General features: G+C 30.5%; 1 protein-coding gene across 1 annotated transcript in view; it reads left to right on the plus strand.

Moving 5' to 3' along the window:
* The first annotated feature begins 221 nt into the window (after window positions 1-221).
* LOC114330801 (paired mesoderm homeobox protein 2B-like) overlaps window positions 222-21269 on the plus strand; it is a 74375-nt gene continuing 53327 nt past the window's right edge. Inside the window, exon 1 of the mRNA XM_028280211.2 lies at window positions 222-537. Coding sequence (XP_028136012.1) covers window positions 222-537 — 316 coding nt within the window. The remainder of the gene's footprint in view (window positions 538-21269) is intronic.

Consider the following 21269-nt stretch of genomic DNA (forward strand, 5'->3'; position numbering starts at 1 on the left):
GAGTTTTTCCGATCCTCCCCTAAACTTGGTCGTTATTGAATTAAGCTTATCATTTGATTTCAGTCATAGACTTGAGAGTCACTGTTGTGTTTCTAAAAAACTCTCGTGAATCTAAACCGCGTCATAATTTAATATTAAAACTTTTATTCGATTAGAAATAGCACCCCTTTTTTTGGTCCATAACACCAGCCGCGTGGTAATTTCGACGATTTCGCGCCAAAATGGACTATTCGTACCTTAACCAAGCCAGCTTCGATTCGTCATGCCTGCAAGGTACTACCATGGATCCTACCGGCTTGACTAACATGCCGTGTTCTTATGGGGATCTGACTTCTTGCAGTCAGATGTCTCAAGCAGCATACAGGTATACGGCTGCCGCCGCTTCCATGGCCAGGTCTTACAATCCTGGTACTGGGGGGCCCATGGGGGTACACCATCCTGTTACTGCGGGGTCGCAATGTGCTGTTATGGGGTCGCGATCCCACGTGCAAGATGTGCATAGAGCGGCTATGTTTCCGTCGTCAATGAATCTGCAAAGTAAGTATAAACATGTGTTTAAATATTTATTTTTTTAGCAGTGGTTTTACAAATCAATAATGGTTTATTTTAATAAAACTCATATTGTTAAATTTAACAACTTTTTTGTTTCTTTCCCTTCCTTCCCAATATTGGTACGTTTTTGTTCATTTTTATTTTCTTTAACTATACCCTCTCTTTGGTTTCTGATATTTAATTTCCTTTTTAACTTCAATTCCATCTTTTTCGTTCTCATAGCCTCAGATTTAGTTTATATTTTTAAATAATAAGTTTCTGAAACTGTTTTCTTGTTAAATTTCTAAGTTAAATATTATGTTTATATTGGATGAGCCACAATTGATTGTAATGTCAATAACATTTTTACCTAAAAATATTTGATGTTTCCATGTCGACTCCGGAAATCGTTTTCAAAAAATTTATAACAAAAAGAAATTGTGTTTAAAAAAATATATATTTTGCCAACTTGGCGGTTAGGTATACCTACCTATATTTTTTTAACACAATTTCTTTTCTTTATTATTTTTTTGAAAACGATTTCAGGAGTAAAAGTCGAAACCGCAAATCTTTTTAGGTAAGAATGTAATTGCCATCACAATCAACTGTGGCTAATTCAATATAAACATAATTTTTAAATAGTTGAATTTTTATTCCCTCTATATTTTTCATCAAACTTTTGAGTCAATATCTGCACGTGTACCTATCTTTTGATAGGTAATATAATTGTTTCGGACTAATATAATTTGGTTTTTTGTATACATATTTTTATGTTATCATCTACTTTATGCTAATTAAAGACTATGCAAGAATAAAAAATATCTAGCACATTTCAAAGAATATTTTAAAAATTTGGATTAACTTGCTGTGTACCAAAGAAAGATCAAAGGGGGTATTTTCAGTATCTGTTTGTTATTAAGAAGTAGAATAATATATTTTTATTTCACATTCCATTATATTGACCACTAACAATATTCTTATCTTTTTTCATGACATTATTTTTTTAAGTATTTATTAAGTATTAGTTTTTAAGTATTTATATTAATTTGCCATATCTACCTGAAAAAACATATTTTTTTAATCATATGTATTACATAGGAATAATATTTAAAAAATTCAAACATTTTAGGTTTACTTTTTGACAATTGGCGAATATTTTTTTTGCACCCAAACAATGTTTTATATATTATTAGCAACAGTTTGTACCCATAGCTATAGGCCATCAAAATAAATTAAAATTTAACAAATATAAGTACACTGTGGATTACACGTTTCAAAACACAAATTCAATGAATTTTCAATAAACCTTCCGACGGAAATAGGAAGAAAAGTTTTTTTTTAATTACAATAATTGCTATAAAAGATAAAACATTTTTACAATAATTCTATTAAATACAATGTTTTTTACAATATTTTATATGTATTTGTTACAATAGTGTTTAAAAAAATTTAATGCTATCAGCTATTTTACATATTGGAAAAGTTTTCTTATTCGCATTTTTCTTATTCTTATTTTTAAAAGGCTCATCAATACATTGGTTTACATTTTTGTGTAATTTTTACATTTTAATATTAGTCATTTTAATATTTAATTTTACTTTTAGATAAACCACAATTACAAAAAAAGTAGTTTAATTAGCTTATCTATTTTGAGTCTACTGATAAACAAAAATACAAATTGTAGATAATTTTCTATATACTATTTTTGATAAAAAATAGCTAAAATACTTATTTATTCTAGATTATCTTAAAAAATTATGATTTTAAAAGAAAATAATAGAAAAAATATGTGTTTGTGAGTTTACGCTTGCACACTCAAAGTCATTGTGAAAATCTAAACACAAGGGTTAAAACCAATATTTATTTGTTTGTATTTATTTGATTGATTATCGTTTTAAAAAATCGGGCATGGAATACGCAACAGCGTAAGATTGCAAGTTTGTAAAATTTCTGTAATTAATAAGCCACAATTTGATAACGATTTCCGAAGTGGAAGTCAAAAGTCAAATACACTTAATTTCAAACTCAAGTTGTGGCTTTAGAACATAACAAGAAAATAGCTTCAGAAGAATATTAAAATTTCTGTAATTTATTATGTATTTTGTTATGTATTACTATTTATATATATTTTTTAATTATGTGGCTGTTTCCAAGATTTTTTCAAATTTATATTCAAAAAGTCTTGTTGACAATAAACCCGTTTTTCGAATCATGTTATTTACCTACTCGTATATGATTGCAAAAACACAAATTTAACGCATTGCTTTTCATATACCTAAATAACAATTAGTAATAAAAAAAAACAAAAATTGCAATATCAGCAGCTTTTTTTATTGGTTTGTTTTATTTGAATTGGTTTCCATATGTCCAAAAGTCACGAATAAATTTTATTATTATATTTTCTAAAACTGCCTCTTGATTATTCTATTATTTATCAAAATTATTAATCTAGGGGCCGGTTGTTCGAACGCTAATCAAAAATGATCACTATCAAATATTTAATTCCTGTCACAACTGTCAATGTCAACTTTGGTTAGGTTACTGAAAACGTAATTGATTATAATTATGAGATTAGTTAATCAATTAGCATAACAATTATTAACATAATTGATTAACTAATTTCATAATTGTAATCAATAATTATGTTTTCAGCAACCCAATCAAAGTTGACGTTGACAGTTGTGACAGTAATTAAATATTTGATAATAATTATTTTTGATTAGCGTTCGAACAACCGGCCCCTAATCTATTAATGCAAATCATAGACAAATCACTTTATGTTTTACAATGTCTGAGAGGTACCTATGTTTTCTCATTATTTACACAAATGTTCACAGCTTTCATCATGCATTTTAAAATATCTCCTTAGATTTTCTTTGTCCTTTTTTAGTAGTTTATCAGATATATTTATATATTTAGTTCAATAATATTATGAAACTGCTTTTTGTGGCATATCTAAGTTAAATATTGTGTTTATATGGGATTAACCCACATTTTTAACTAAAAATTTAACGTTTCTATTTCCACTCTAAGATAGGAAAATGATTATTAAAGAATTGTGTTAAAAAGTATATAACCGTCAAAGTTGTTGAATAGGTTACAGTTTTAGTTAAAAATGTAATTGTCATTTCAATTAACTGTGGTTTAATGCCGTATAAACACAATATTTATATTTAATTCAGTTTATATCGATTTAAATGTATGTCTAGATTTTTGTTCCTTCTTTTTCTGGTCGAGTATATTTTTAATATCTAGGCATTCTTTTAACATTTTTTTGGAAAGCTGATAGCTCCCTCTATCCGTACTTTCCTTTAAGCAAGTGTTTCATGATATAATTTGTTTACTGATCCCAGTCCCAATTGTTTAATAAATTTAATTTAGTAATTAATTTTTGGTACTTTGGTCAAATTTTGACTTTGATTGGAAGGGGCTGGAAGTTACCAAATACACGTGCTGATAGTCGACATTAATTGAAACTTAAACTTAAATTAAAAAATTATTTACGTGCAGTATATTAACAAAATTAAACTGACATTTGAAACAAAGATTTAAGTGTTTATTTTTAAAATGTTTTTTAGTCCTTTATAGTTTAGTGTTTACAAATTGAAAACTTTTAATCAAAATTAATGTATATCCATTTATATCATTTATGATTATTTTCATTTTTCAATTAAAAAATTCTACAAGAAAAACTTTATTTTAAATATTAATAATTTATTTGTGAATTTTAAAGCCAGAATATTGTATATAATCTAGAGACTTTTCCGTCGCATACTTCCATGCTTTCAGTAGAAAATATTTATTTAAAATAAAGAAATGCCATTTAACAAAATATTTGATTAAGTTTTTGATTGGTTTGATCAGAATTGACTATTGATATTATCAAATGGAGTTAAATGTCAAATTTATATAAACTCTTAATTTGATTAGAAATAATCCGGAGCAATCGGTATCTGTATTTGTTGTTAATTTGTTGTAAATAATTATAAATATATATTATAATAATTTATAAATATACATATAGAAACTATTTGTTAATGTCGAGCTTTTTCAAAATTTATTTGCTTCATAAGGATATGCTAAAATAATTTTACTATCATTTTGTCAGTAAATACAATGAATTTACGACGAAAAAAATCATTGTATAAAACAAGCATTAAAAATTACAACGTGAGATTAGTCCAATAAAATTTTAACATTATCAAAAAAATTAAAATTAAAATTCTTATTCTATCAGCAATTACAATATTTTAATTTTCTTTAATTTGAGGAAGCATTTTTTCGTCTCAATTTCATTGCGTTTACTGATAAAATAATTTTAAATTTATTTTATATCCCGATAAAACAAATACATTTTGCGAAACCTCCTTAGCTCTAATCAAATAAAAATTTTACCTCATGGAATTATATTTTATTTTATTTTATAAGATAAAAATAAATAAAGATTTAATAACAATCTAGTTCTTTTCGTAAAATTCATAATGTCTTTAGTGTAGTCCTAATTTATCAAAAAAAATATGTATAAGACACAAATTTTCTATTTAATCCAACATAGATATTAGTTATAACTTTGAAGTTAGGCATCTACTTCTTTTTGAATATAAATTATAGTTTGGCAAAAGTTTAGATGTGCAGACTGGCCCTATTAGGACGAAACCCCACACCACCGTATCCTCTTCTTTCCCCTTCGCCGCCCATTCACGTATTCGCGAACTACACCACCGCCATCTTCCGCTGTCCAAGTGACACATACGGCACTGTGCGACTTGCACCTCGAAAACACGCACAAATCATTAGAAATGGCAAAACGCGAGAAAGATGAATAAAAATTTTTTAACTCGGGGTTAAAACATCTCGACCGCCTGCTTGGAGAAGACTGACGAGTGCCGAAGTCCTGGAGAGGTTCTTTTTCTCATTCCCGGCATTATAAGACCATAACTCAGTTGTGCTGGCTAACAAGGTTATACTTCGGCCTTAACTCCACTACAGCAACGCCCCACTACCGTTTAAATTAAATAATTTAATAGCAGAGAAAGTTTATTGTGAATAGTCTAGTTTAGGGCTCTTCTGCTTTTCTTAGGACAGAGAGGAAGAATATAAAATGGCTTCTCTTCCGTTATCTTTTGTTCGCACTTCCGTATAGAAAAATCACTGCCGGAATAAACCTATTATTACACTGTCGAGAACTAGAATTGTTTATTGATGATTTATTTAGTCACAATGATTTTAATTAATTATTAAGCTAGGACTACGTTTTAATTATATTAATTACCTATTACTGTAATTTTAGTTATAATCTTTTGAGTCCCTTTTACTTTTCAGTGTCGGGTCTTGTACGTATTTTCACTAGTGTACAAATATTGACCATTGTTTCTTGTTATATGTTAATCTTCTTGCTTCTGTTATTGATTTTTTCCTTCTTTTGAATTATTCTCGTGACTGATGTATCCCAATCTTCATTAGATCATCCTCTATTTTTTTCTTTTGTATCCTGGCTTCCCATATTTTCTTCGCCGATATGTTGTCTTCATTTTTTTATGTGTCCCCACCAAATTCAATTTCTTTAGTTTTGGTGTACAATCGTTCATGATTCCATCCGTAAAGATATTGAAAAGGGTTTGGCTCATGACACCTCCCTGCCTTAGTCCTTCAGTTGTTTCGAATTCTGTTGATTTCAACTTTTTATGTATTGTGTAGTTCTTATTTCTCTTATATAGACTTTTGATGAGTTCAAGCTATCCCAATCTAAACTCGTCGGATATGTCGGCAATTAATACTTGGTTTTTAACTGTGGTCTGGCCAGTGGATACTGACATAGCCTCGCCATATATATCAGTTAGCTCACTAGTCGCTGTTCTAAGACTTACTGTTGCAGGCGAAAATTTAAGATGGCCTCGTACTACTTCTGGACCTGCGATAGTTCTTATTGCATCTGTATCTACCAAAAACGATCTACATTTATTATTGATACAATCCTCGACGTACAAGTTATGAATTCCACCGGAGGGCGTAATGTTAACAGTTATTATTGTGAATCTACTTCTCGAGGTCGGCAGTTGCCCTTTCGATTTGGTGTTGACCTGTTCTAGTTTTCCAATTGTTGTATGATCTTCTTGCAATTACGACGAATGTGGCCTACGTCGCCACAATTCCCACATGACGCTTCTCTTCGGCATCGTGTTATAAACACGAATTATTGAATTATTGAAGTTATTGAATTTTACAATTATTTCGTTACAATTCTTTAAATTTTGTTAGTTAAAGAATATATTTAAATAATAACTATAAATTAATATAATACATATTTTTTTTTAAATTTTTAATATTTGTATATAAGTTTAAAGGTATACGTGTGGTAAGTCTTTCTAAAAAACATAGGACATAGTCTGCAACATAAAAAAATATGTGGTTTTATTTTTTCATAAATAAATTAATTTATTTTAACAAAACTAAAGTATATTTGGTATTTGGTAATGCGGTAGTGAAATGACTCTACTCAAGTTACTTTGGATTAAAAAAAATTAAGTATGTGCTCTACTGGAGAAAATACACTATTTATACGTATAGTATGATACAATTGATCCAAAAGATGGCGTAACCCAGACATCCAAAGTGAAAGTTATCCTCCAACACCAAATTGTTCTATTAGACTGGGAGATATTATACAGAAGTTCAGTCACGATTTTCTAAGTCCTGCCTTTTGCAATACTGGAAGGGTAGACGATGTACTTAGAATCTGTGGAAACATCCACAAATTTCCTGTGACATTTTCCTGTAAAAATTAGATTTTCCCAAAAAATAAAAATAGGGTTTTACGATGAATTTATAAGTCCTGCCATATCCGTAGATAGACAGGATACTATCGATTTTATGAAGAACATTTTTTGGGCAGGAGGGTTGCAAACGGGGTAACGGAGTATATATGTATACAAACATGTAAGGAAAATCATGAAATTTTCATGAGTTTCTAGGTCCTGCCAACTAAATAAACTAAACATATTTATTTCAAAATGATCAAAAATAATATTGGCATGACGTCTCCTAATGTTTAAGTATACTTGTCCCTTGGAAAATTCTGCTGAAAAATTTTCACCCTAATTCCGTGATTTTCTTAGTCCTGCCTTTAAAAAGTTATAATACTCAAATACAATCAATACCTTTTCGGTACTCGGCAGGAAGGTTAAACGGTTCTTGTAAGACGGCAGGAGTCCTAGATTTGTAAGAACATTCGTGAAAAAGTCAACGATTTTCTGAGTCATGCCATTTGGCACATGTTTCAAGAATCTTAATATAAGTCTATTTACAAAGAGGCAGGATGGTTTTATGGTTATTTTTTTGTATACAGGGTGGGGCATTAGTGTGATAAAGTCCAATTACTCGTTTGTCGTAAGATATACGAAAAAAGTTATTTAGGTAAAACATGCGCCACAGATAGGACTATGATTTAACAGTATTTTCTAATATACAGGGCTACCCGTTTTCACAGGGTGACACAAATTTTTGTTTTTTTAAAAGGAATACCCTGTATATTTTTACATTTTTGGATTTTACTCGATGTTCCCTTTAATAAAATATAGTGTTTTGAAATATTATACGAGGTAGTTTAAAATATAATTACGTTTTTTTGTTAATTTTGTAGGAACACTCACACCCTATACATATTGTTAGTGATTTGATATCCAAACTTCTATTAATTTATGTTTAAACGATTTTTAATATAGTCTACTATTGTCAGTTATTAATAGTATATCAAAATGTTTAATTTTAGTATACGGGGTTGGTTGAAACTCGGAATGAGTATTTTCTGAGTTTTCTGAAATGGGACACCCTGTATTTTAGTATTATAATAAAATGGTATTTTATGGTACCTTTTTATTTGTTCAGCATTTTCTGTACCATATTTATATATTAATTTCGGCAGTAAATTGATCTTCTTCTTTAAGTACCGTGCCCAAATTTTTAGGCGTGGGTAGCTTCCATAACAATTTGCCGATATCGTTCTCGATACACAGAAGTACAAGTAAATTGATACAGACAGATTACTCAGGTGGTTTTTGGGGTTTCTGAACAAGAATGTCACATTAGAACAGATCTTTACCTAGTGCTCGGGGTGACTAATATACACGCCATATTCTTAAATTTCTAGGCTTTCAGACACTAAAGTGATGCAAGTAGATTACTCGAGGAGTTTTGTGGTTGCTGAACATGAATACGCCATCAGAATCGACCTCCAAAAACTCTCTAAATTCGAGATCAGTCACCCTGGGCACCAGGTGCTCCAAAGGTCGGTTGTAATGTCATATTCGTGTTCGGCCATCCCAAAAACCCTCGAATAATCTGTTTTCTTTAATTTATTGCCGATATACCACGAAACTCCAGATGACGTGCATTAGCAGCAACCCTGTGCACTAAGTGATTCGGAGGTCGGTTCTGCTTGCGTATTCGTAACTCCATAAACCTCCCAAATAACAAAATTTTGCCCTTAATACACTGATTTTGACACGTTTATGCACTTTTGGATGCATGTTATGCACTAAAATGAAATTTCCAACCATTTTTATATTGTACACCTTTTATTTGAATTTGAAAAAAATTAAAAAAAAATAAAAAAAAACGGTGTATTTGCCGACTTAAAGCAAGAGTAACTTTTAGTACTAGAATACCTCATAATTTAATACTCTACTCTCAAAAATGTCTAAAAATTTAAAGACCAATAAGTTATGAGGTAAAATATCCGTTGATCTACCCAAGACGGATGCCTATGACCAGTACTAGAAATTCACAATTGATAAAATCGATTCATCTCTGGAAGAGAAATAAACAGTTTTCGTTTTCCTAAATAGAATTTTTCTAAATTCTTTTAAACTCAAAAAACCAAAAAACGAAAAATTTTTCAAATCGATTTTTCTAGAACACTGCGTATTCTTCTGAGTTAAAGCAAATGTACCATTTAGTACAAAACTATCCCAGAATTTAATAATCCAGTGTCAGAAATGCTTAAAAGTTAGACAGAAAAGTTATTCGATAAAATATCCGTTTCCGTACCCAAAACGGACCCCTATGACCGGTACTAAAAATTGACAATTGATAATTGACATTTGACAATTGACCTCTGGAAGATAAATAAGTGTACCAGTTTTCGTTTTTCCAAATAAAAGCGTTCTGCAGCTATTTTAAAGAAACTAATTACAAGACTTCGATAAGATTCTTCTAGACGAAGCATATCGAAGTAGAGGTCGTCCGCCAACCAGATGGTCTGATGACATCAAACAGATCGACAGAAACTTGATGCAGACAGCACAGGACAGAAATGCATGGAGAAGACTGAGGGAGACCTATATCCAGCATTGGATAGATCCGGGTTGAATTATGACGATGATGAATTACAAGACGCCATCTTTAAAGAGCTTTAGCTTTCCACGGAAGCATTTTTGAACTAGGTGAATTGAGTTAAATTTTCTTAAAATTATCTGAGGAATCTCCGGTTTTCGTTTGTTATGAGAGCTTCTGGACACCCTGTATAATATAATGGGTAGGTAAATTCCCCACTATAACCAATAAATTGTAAAAATTGTTTATTTACTTTTATTGCGTTTACTTAGATAAAAATATGATCTAATCACTTAAAATAAAGATGTTACAATTTGCTATTAGATTTGAAAAGTGTGTAAAAATTCCGAGACATTATTCAGGAAAATAATATTTAATAGGATACGATTGTTTTAATGATATACAAATTAATTTTTTGTATTATTCATCTTTGCGGTTATCCTGCCAAGTTGTAAACGGTTTTAGATTAGTGTTTTTTAAGCATACTCGACATGGTATGACTCAGAAAATTGTGGTGATATGAATATGTTTGTATCACACCCTGAAATAATTTTACAGACACACAATTTAATTTTTTTATACGAAATAACTATACAACCATCCTGCCTCTTTGAAAATAGATTTATATTAACCTTCTTGAGATATGTGCGAAATGGCATGACTTAGAAAATCGTGTAATTATCCACGAATTTTCTTACAAATTTTTTAACTATATATAGTAAAAATGGTGTAACTAAACATCCTGCCATTTTGAATAATATCTACTGAAATTATTTATTTTATAACAAAATTTATTTTATGACTTAGAAAATCACGGAACCAGAGTGAAAATTTTATACAGAATTTTTCAAGAAACAAGTGCAGTTAAACATTAGGTGACGTCATGCCAACTTTTTTTTTGGTCATTTTGAAATAAATATGATTAATTTATTAAGTTGGCAGGACTTAGAAAATTATTAAAATTTCATTATTTTCATTACATGTTTGTATATCTGTATACTCCCTTAGTCCTTTTGCAACCGTCCTGCCCAAAAAATTTTCTTCATAAAATAGATAGTGCCCTGTTATTCTATGGATATGGCAGGACTTAAAAATTCATCGCAACTCCCAATTTTTTTTTCATAGAAAATCTAATTTTCACAGGAAAATGTCACAGGAAACCCGTGGATTTTTCCACAAATTGTAAGTACCTTCTCTAACCTTCCAGTATTGCAAAGGGCAGGACTTAGAAAATCGTGGTTGAACTTCTGTTAATATCTGCCGGTTTATATATGGTCCACATATTGTTCAGTAAAAAGTTAAACCATTTTGAGCGTCCGGTTTGGGGGAGAGATGGGGGAGAAGTCGGTAAGTTAGTAGTTTTTTTACGTTTTTCGTCAATATTTCTAAAACCATGCTTTAGCGTAAACAATGTTCTATACAAAAATGATCTACATACAATTTAAAAGAAAAACGGTGCTATACATAATTGAAGAGGTGGATTCCAAGGCTTAAGTCATTTTTTTCACATTTTGAGGTATTAGTTGGATCTGATTCTAGAGCATCATTTCTAACATTAGAAAAACAATTCATGTCATAAAAGCTTAAGTCAAGTATTAGGTCTGGATCCCGCGTATGAAAAAAAGTTGATTAATAGCAAGCTGAAAATTTGTTAATAGCTTAAGGGTGTCTAGTCGGATAAACTTTGATATATGGGAACACTGGAACAGGGGCAGTTTTAATTGTGGAACAGGTTAAAAATGTGGAACGGTCACACCACGAAAACGGCACATTTATTTTTTCCGACAGAACAGACTTAAACTCTTCGAACAGAGATTAAACTCTCATGCAAAAATCAGACTGCTATTTATCACCAAATGGGCGTTTTAATGAGTGGAACATGTAGAATTTGTCAAATGACAGGAATTATGACAGGTGATAAATAGCAGTCTGATTTTTTCATGAGAGTTTAATCTCTGTTCGGAGAGTTTAAGTCTGTTCTGTCGGAAAAAATAAATGTGCCGTTTTCGTGGTGTGACCGTTCCAAATTTTTAACCTGTTCCACAATTAAAACTGCCCCTGTTCCAGTGTTCCCATATATCAAAGTTAATCCGACTAGACACCCTTAACTATTAACAAATTTTCAGCTTGTTATTAATCAACTTTTTTTTTATACGCGGGATCCAGACCTATATAGTACACAGATTACAAATCAGTAATGTTTTCCAAAAGTGCTTTAGTCATGCTTTTTCTATGCAGTTGTGTCTCCCACATGAATTTTCCAAAGGTGCTTAAGTCACTGACTAAGGTCGTTTGAATTTTCCAAAAGTGCTTAAGTCACTGACTTAAGGTCGTTTAAAAAAAACAAATGTTTACCTTCTTAAAAGCCATGATTTTTTGTTAAAATCTTACTTTAAATTGTCTTGAAACAAAAATTTGAACCTCCAAATTATATGACTGATTCTATTACAAAGTAACATTTAATTATATTCTTAAAAATAGAAAAAAATCGTTCCTAAAAAATTTACTTTTTTGACTTAAGATCTTTTGGAATCCACCTCTTCAATTGTTATAAAATCAACGGTTCTAGAGTTACGGAGGGTGAGTGGAGGTTTTCAATACTTTTTATATTTTTTGGGCAATTGATGATGATTTTGGGTGGTGAGGTTGACGTTTCTTCAAGGGGTTATCACTAACATACCATCGGCCACTGAAATAGCAAATTTTATTTACAAAACACAATCCTGTTAAAGAAAATTTCTTTCATCGGTAATAATATTATAAATTATCGAAAAAGTATCGAAAACCTCTACTTTTCACCCTCCCTAATTCTGGAACCGTTTATTTTATAAAAATTATGAATGAGGCCTTTTTTGTTTTAAATTTTATGTAGAACCTTTCTGTATGGAACATTGTCTATGCTAATGCATAGTTTAAGAAATATTGACGAAATACGTAAAAAAACTACTAATTTACCGACTTCTTCCCCATCTCCCCCTCAAACCGGACGCTCAAAATGGTTTAGCTTTTTACTGAACAATATGTGGAGCATATATGTAGAATAATTTGGTGTTGAAGGAAAACTTTTACTTTGGATGTTTAGGTTAGGCGTTTTTTTGGACCAATTATATTAAACTACCTCCGTAACTTTGTAACCGTTTATTTTATAAGAATTATGCATAGAATATTTTTTATTTCAAATTTAATGTAGAACATTTTTGTATAGAAGGTTGTTCATGCTAAACCGCATAGTTTTGGAAATATTGACGAAAAACATAAAAAACTACGAATTTATCGATTTCTCCCCCCCCCCCCCCAAACCCGACACTCAAAATGATGTAACTTTTTTCTGGAACATTATGTGGACCATGCAGAACAATTTGGTGTTAGAGGATAACTTTCACTTGGGATGTCTGGGTTTGGGTCTAGTTATACCTTACTAGTATACCGATTTTAAACTTTGACATTAAATTTCCTTTAACCTACACCGATAGATTTTATTATAATAATATAACATATTATGGTTATTAGTATCTTGAAGATATGTAAATTTGTATAGAGAAAGAGGACCAAACGAAAATGGTAATTGGTTCAAAGATTACCATCCTATTGTTTATAACTTTCTTCGCAAATATCGATCAACTTTGACCGGCTGTATCTCAGGAACCACTAATCGCAATTCAATTTTTGCTTTAAAAATCGCCTCTTGACGAGTCTTTCCAGTACCGTTTAAATAGTTACCGAGTTATTCTAATTGTAACAAAATAATTGTAAAATTTAATATTTTTTTTAGAAAAATTGAATAAATTGATATTTCCGGGATATTTCATCAATTTAAAGGCTCATAACTTTTTAATATTTCACTGAATATGCAATCCATAAATTAGTTCATAAAATGTAGATTTTCGTATACGATCTGTTCAATTCTTAGTTTTTAATGTTTATAAACAATTGAAATATAATTTATTAAAAAACAAAAGCTAACTTTTGTTTACTGATATTTATCATTTGAAAATATCTGAAATTTTAATTGGCGTTATAGGCCTGGATCCTGCGTACGAAAAAATGTTTATTAATAGCAAGCTGAAAATTTGTTAATAGCTTAACGGTGTCTAGTCGGACAAACTTTGATCTACGGGAACACTGGAACAGGGGAAGTTTTAATTGTAGAACAAGTTACATGTTTCGAAACACCCAACATATTTGTCGGACAAACATTTTTTAATATATTATATTATATAAAGTTTGCTATGGAATAAACTTAAAAACAACCTGCTAGTTTTCAAAATCATAAACTTGTCAGAATGACACGTTCCACAATTAAAACTTCCCCTGTTCCAGTGTTCCCATACATCAAAGTTTGTCCGACTAGACACCGTTAAGCTATTAACAAATTTTCAGCTTGCTATTCCACAAATTAACAAATGTAAATTTCACGACATACTAGAATTGCAGTTTTTATCGTTGGCTTGATATATTTCTGACCTAACTATATTTATATCTCTAATATCCTAGTATAAGATATACAGAGTGGGTCTGTAATTTAGAATAAATTTAATAGTTCAAATACTAATTGTTTTTTTTTGAAAAATGCTCAGACCTATAAATAAGTACCTATTTCAAATCGATATTTTCTACATTCTATAATAATGTATACAGGGTGTCCCAATTTAGAGATATTGCGTCATCGTTGATTTTCTTAAATGGCAACACTGTCATTTTGATAGCTATTTTGATAGGGTGTGTAAAGTTATACATAATTGCAAAATATCAAATTTTTATTCCCTACCATTTAGAAGATAGGTAATAAAAAATAACAAAGTTATGAAAAACAGTAGTCTGTAATTTGGAATAAATTCAATAAATCAATCACTAATTGTTTTTTTAAATACTCAGACCTATTGATTAGTATTTCAAATCGAAATTTTTTACATACAATAATAATGTATACAGGGTGTCCCAATTTAGAGATATGCCGTCATCGTTGATTTTTTTAAATGACAACGCTGGCTTTTTCATAGCTTTTTCGATAGAGTGTATAAAGTTATACATAACTACCTACCATTTAGAAGATAATAAAAAATAACAAAGTTATGAAAAACAAGTACCTAATCAAATAATTGAATTTAATTATTTCAATTAAGCAAATGCTCATAATGTTGTCCATTGACTATTTGACAATATCTTAGAATATCCTTAAAATGGGGCAATATTATGATCATTTGCTTAATTGAAATAATTAAATTAAATTATTTGTTTACTTATTTTCGATAATTTTGTTATTTTTTATCTTCTAAATTTTAGGGAATAAAAGTTTGATATTTTGCAGTTATGTATAACTTTACACACCCTATCAAAGAAGCTATCAAATTGCCAGTGTTGCCATTTAAAAAAAAATCAACTATGACGTCATATCTCTAAATTGGGACACCCTGTGTACATTATTATGGTATGTAAAAAATTTCGATTTGAAATACTAATCGATAGGTCTCAGCATTTTTCAAAACAGCAATTAGTATTTGAACTATTGAATCTATTCCAAATTACAGAGATAACTTTATTATTTTTTATTCTCTTCTAAATGGTAAGGAATAAAAATTTGATATTTTGCAGTTACGTATAACTTTAGACACCCTATCAAAATAGCTATCAAAATGCCAGTGTTGCCATCTAAGAAAATCAACGATGACGTCATATCTCTAAATTGGGACACCCTGTATACATTATTATTGTATGTAAAACATTTCGATTTGAAATACTAATCGATAGGTCTGAGCATTTTTCCAAACAGCAATTAGTATTTGAACTATTGAATCTACTCCAAATTACAGAGATAACTTTATTATTTTTTATTATCTTCTAAACGGTAAGGAATAAAAATTTGATATTTTGCAGTTATGTATAGTTGAGTCCGCGAGTCTTTTCCCGTGCGTCATCATTTAAAGCATACGAAATAAGTCGGAAATTTACTAAACGCAACGGCAAGTGGATATTATTCCGATCACGGGTTACAGTATAAAATTTGACGTTATCAAATAAATAGAATGTCAAATTTAAGTTTTGCTTTAAAATTTTGGTGCATAATTACAGCTACATTTGAAGTAGCTTAATAAATTATTTTATTATCATTGATTATTAAATAAATAAATAATTTATAAAAGAATTCAATAACATATTTTCTTTTTGTTATTTTATTCACTTTGGCGGTACCTTAAACACAAGCATTCAACTGTGTCAACAATGAGGTTAGCTTTGTACGTTGTCAAAATTTATCGTAAAATAACATAAACTTATTACAAAATTTCTAACTCCAATATACCATTAGTTGTGAAAACAACTGTTTGTATACTATAAAAAAATTCAAAATGCAAAAATTCGACAAAATAACAGCAACAAATTCAACAAACTGACAGCCACAAAAGTAAACAAACCAAAACGTCATAAATTGTACTTAAAATATGTGAAGACATCCCCAATCATCTTTCTTTGTATCTATCTCTTTTCAATGCACTGTTTGCCATTAATTTCATGCGTGGAAGAGAATGATGCTAAATAAAAAGTATGTGTTTTATCTCGCCAGGCATTAATGACGCACGGGTAAAGACTCACGGACTCAACTGTATAACTTTAGACACCCTATCAAAATAGCTCTCAAAAAGCCAGTGTTGCCATTTAAGAAAATCAACGAGGACGTCATATCTCTAAATTGGGACACCCTGTATACATTATTATTGTATGTAAAAAATTTCGATTTGAAAAACTAATCGACAGGTCTGAGCATTTTTCAAAAAAAAAACAATTAATATTTGAACTATTGCATTTATTCCAAATTACAGACTCACTCTGTATATTATTTTTGAATTTCTATAGTCCAACTGCCACCAATTGCGGTTTTTAAGATTAACTGCATAATCCTTCATGTTTGACACATTTTATTAAGGCAATTTTGTTGTGAGGTCCTTGAAAATGTGTTTTCACAGACGATAAGCCAAATTTGAGGAACGATCTGCCTAAACAAAAGCGAGCTTCACTACATTTTCCCCTTTATTTTCTTTCTATTTCGTGAGATAAATGTTTGCTTCTTTTCCTCGAGAGAAGAGCAGAGCGAAGGGAAAGAGGCGGTCTCGATGATAATTTTTTGAATTATGTTTGTGGAAATTCCTCTTCCGCTCTTTATTCGATGAGGTATCCAATCATTATGATAAAAAAATATTTATTTATCTCTTAAAAAAACGCTTTCTCTAAATGGTGTAGATGGAGCAAATACAGGTGAAAATAGATTATTATTATTCTTTGCGGTGAAAAGCGATCAACTGTACGAGGTGTGTCAAATTACAGCAATGATGTTAATATACAGGGTGAGCCACCACTAACGGGACGGAAGATTACAGCGAAATGATAAAAGATTTGAAAAAAATTTCAAAATAGTAGTTTGCAAGTTGATGAAAGCTACATTTTAAAATTATTTGGAAATATACAGGGTATCCCAATAAATGGCGGCGTATCAAAGTTATATTTTTTCTTATGGAACACCCTGTATTTTATTGCATTTTTAATTGTCCGCAAAAAATAAGGTATAGTTTCATAAGGCTTCCCTATACCTATGTACAGAGTGTTCTGAGTTATGTTGACTTTTCTTAAAATGTAAAGTTTTAAAAGAAGGCTTATTCTCAAGTTATTTAAAAAATTATAAAAAAATTATTTTACACCTAAATAGTTGGATATTAATTGAATGTATTTCATGATTGATTATTACACATTTATTTACAGGGTGTTCAAAATTTGCAGTTTCATTATTGGATTATTCAATGTGTCATATGATTCTTATTTTAAATGGAACACTATTATATATTAATAAATAATTATACTAAAAAAATTTTCCTCTTTCGAATGGTATATGGATGTCCTTTCCTATACCTACTCACAGTTTTTGAGTAATTTACAATTATTAAAATTCTTAATCTGTAAATCGATTTTAAAACAAAAGATGTAGTTAATTAATGGCATTGTATGACATTGTCATTTTATGACAGTACGGTCTGGTAATTATCTTATTGTATTCCATGATTGATTATTACACATTTACTTACAGGGTGTTCAAAATTTACAGTTTAATTATTGGGTTATTTAATGTGTCATATTATGATGCTTCTTTTAAATAGAACACCATGTATATTAATAAATTAATATACTTAACACAGATTCCTTTTTCGATTGGTATAGGCATGTTCTATAACTAATAGGAGTCATAGTTTTTTGCGTAATTTACAATTTTCTTAAACGGTTAATTTATTTTAAAAATAATATTTATAGTCATTCTCGATTTTTAAACCCATCAACTTGGCATAGTTATAAGAAACGAGTGTAGTTGTAAATAATAGTATATTGTACAACAAGAGAGAAAAAAGACATATTTCTCTCAGAAAAATTAATTTTTTCTATGGATGCTATGAAATGTGCAACTTCTCTCACTACTTACATGCATTCAAACCGAACAATTTCTCAGGCAGTGAGAAAAGTCGGCCATTGCAGTGAGAAATATTTTTTCTCACGGGTTCACCGCCGGTGTACATACATACGATCGCTATTTCCATGGTAACATGCACAATACAAACACAATTATTTTTGTCAAATAAAATGTGTTCAAACTTGTCAAAACTTATCAAAAATTACCTTTTAAGACTACTCAACTGTTAATTATAATTTTAAATAAATAAAGTATATAAATATTAAGAATATTAAATACCTATGTGTATATATGTATTTTATTTCAATTAAGGCATATAATATACCTAAAAGCACCTAAATTATTTAATTTTGAAATTTGAACTCTTGACAAAAACGCATCCATAGAAAAAGTACAGTGTACAACACGAGAGAAAATGACATATTTCTCTCTCGCTTGATTTTGACAAAACTTGACAACAATCTTCTGCGCTCGTGAGAAATATGTCTTTTTTCTCTCTTGTTGTACAATATACTATACTTTCAGCTGCTGATATGTAAAATAATTTTTTTCATTGAAAATAATTAAATACATAACGAGACATAAAGAATTTTTTTAAAACAAATACACAAATAATGAACCACAACTTATTATAAGTAAAAAATTATCAAAAATGAATAACCATTTTCAATTTCGTTGCAAAACGAAAATACAGCCGAACCATATTCCAGTCCAATCAGAGAGTGCTGCAGGCACCTCTACCGGTTTCGAAACTTATTAGTCTCTCATCAGGAGGCACATATGCTGCTCTCCCTGATCCAACCAAAACAAACCCCAGCGTGCAGTCCCGAATTGCAACGAACGAAATGGCATAGATGCCCTAGCGGCAACTGCTAGCAAAAGACTAAGTTTTCACTCTAATGGCACATAACATATCCCACCAGAATGAAAACAATGGGAACCTTCTCTGGTTACACCTCCGAGGCTTCTACAATTTGCAAGCCATACGGATGCTGAGACTAAGGAAGATGAGGGAATTCTACAATTTACAATTCACGTCACATCTGCTCAGCGCGGTAAAGTTCCAACGAGACTGGTTCCCTTCATACTCCACACAGAGTAAATGTAAATCAAAAATGAATAACCATTTTCAATTTCGTTGCAAAACGAAAATACAGCCGAACCATATTCCAGTCCAATCAGAGAGTGCTGCAAGCACCTCTACCGGTTTCGAAACTTATAAGTCTCTCATCAGGAGGCACATATGCTGCTCTCCCTGATCCAACCAAAACAAACCCCAGCGTGCAGTCCCGAATTGCAACGAACGAAATGGCATAGATGCCCTAGCGGCAACTGCTAGCAAAAGACTAAGTTTTCACTCTAATGGCACATAACATATCCCACCAGAATGAAAACAATGGGAACCTTCTCTGGTTACACCTCCGAGGCTTCTACAATTTGCAAGCCATACGGATGCTGAGACTAAGGAAGATGAGGGAATTCTACAATTTACAATTCACGTCACAAAAAATTATCAGTTATGTAATAGATGTTCAAAATGTTTGCCTTCTTGTGCAATACAACAAACGATTATATCTTCAAATGATTTGCTTACATTATATAAAGTAGCTGTTGTTATAGACGCAAAAAGCGTTCGAAATTCTTAATTTCATACCATAGTCGGAAATGCAGCATAGATATACGATATTTTTAATATAACCCTATTTAAAACCCTATAAAAAATCCATCTTTATCAATCCTGGTGACCTAGATGGCCAAATATATGGACCACCTTTACCTATCCATTTATTTTTAAATTTTCTGTTAAGGTAGTTCTTAACATCACGTCAAAAATGAGCAGGAGCTCCGTCCAATTGGAGCCACATGTTTGTTCGGATGCTAAGTGGAAGGTTTTCTCGAAGGATCCAAAAATCTTGTTTTAAGAAATTTAAAAAGTTGCTCCATTCAGATTTTCGTCAAAAAATACGGGTCGATAACGTACTCGCCTAGAATACCGCCCCAAACATTAACACTCTATCTGTGTTAGCGATCAACAGTAGGAAATAAATGTTTGTTTACTGTATCATAATGAAATGAAAATTATGTCTATTTACTAGACCATTATTATGAAAAGTAGGTAGATTGGTCTCTATACAATACATTTAAAAAAATCAGGATCTTCTCCAAATTCTAAAGTCCATAAACGATAAGCTAAATATTTATCATAATCCTGTTCGATATAATACTGGTGTAGTTGACTTTTATACGGATAATAGTGGTTTCTCTTAAGTACTCTAACACTCGTTTGACTGATTTCCAATTCACTTGAAATTTTTTCTTTACTAGTATTTGAGTTTTCCGTAACAGAAAGCAGGACATCAAGTTCCTTGACGTCATAACAAATAACTGGTTTATTTTTATTTAACTTTTCGTATGCAACATTACCAGTAGCACGGAATCTATTGAGAAATCTGGTTTACGTAATCTATTCGAAAGAGATAAATTTGTTTAGTATAATGATTTATTAATATACATGGTGTTCCATTTAAGATAAGCATTATATGACACATTGAATAGTCCAATAATGTGACTGTAAATGTTGAACACCCTGTAACTAAATGTGTAATAATTTACATTTTAAGAAAAGTCAACATAACTTTAAGACATGACTAAGTCTACAGAACACTCTGTATTTAGGTAAGGGAAGCCTTATGAAACTATACCTTATTTTTTGCGGACCATTAAAAAATGCAATAAAATACAGGGTGTGCCATTAAAAAATATAACTTTGATACCCCGTCATTTATTGGGACACCCTGTATATTTCAAAATAATTTTAAAATGTAGCTTTTATCAACTTACAAACTACCAATTTAAAATTCTTTTCAAATCTTTTACCATTTCGCTGTAGTCTTCCGTCCCGTTAGTGGTGACTCACCCTGTATATTTTGTTAAATAAGCATATTATTAAACAGTACAATTA

Source organism: Diabrotica virgifera, chromosome 5 (assembly GCF_917563875.1).
Source record: "Diabrotica virgifera virgifera chromosome 5, PGI_DIABVI_V3a".
NCBI lineage: Eukaryota > Metazoa > Arthropoda > Insecta > Coleoptera > Chrysomelidae > Diabrotica > Diabrotica virgifera.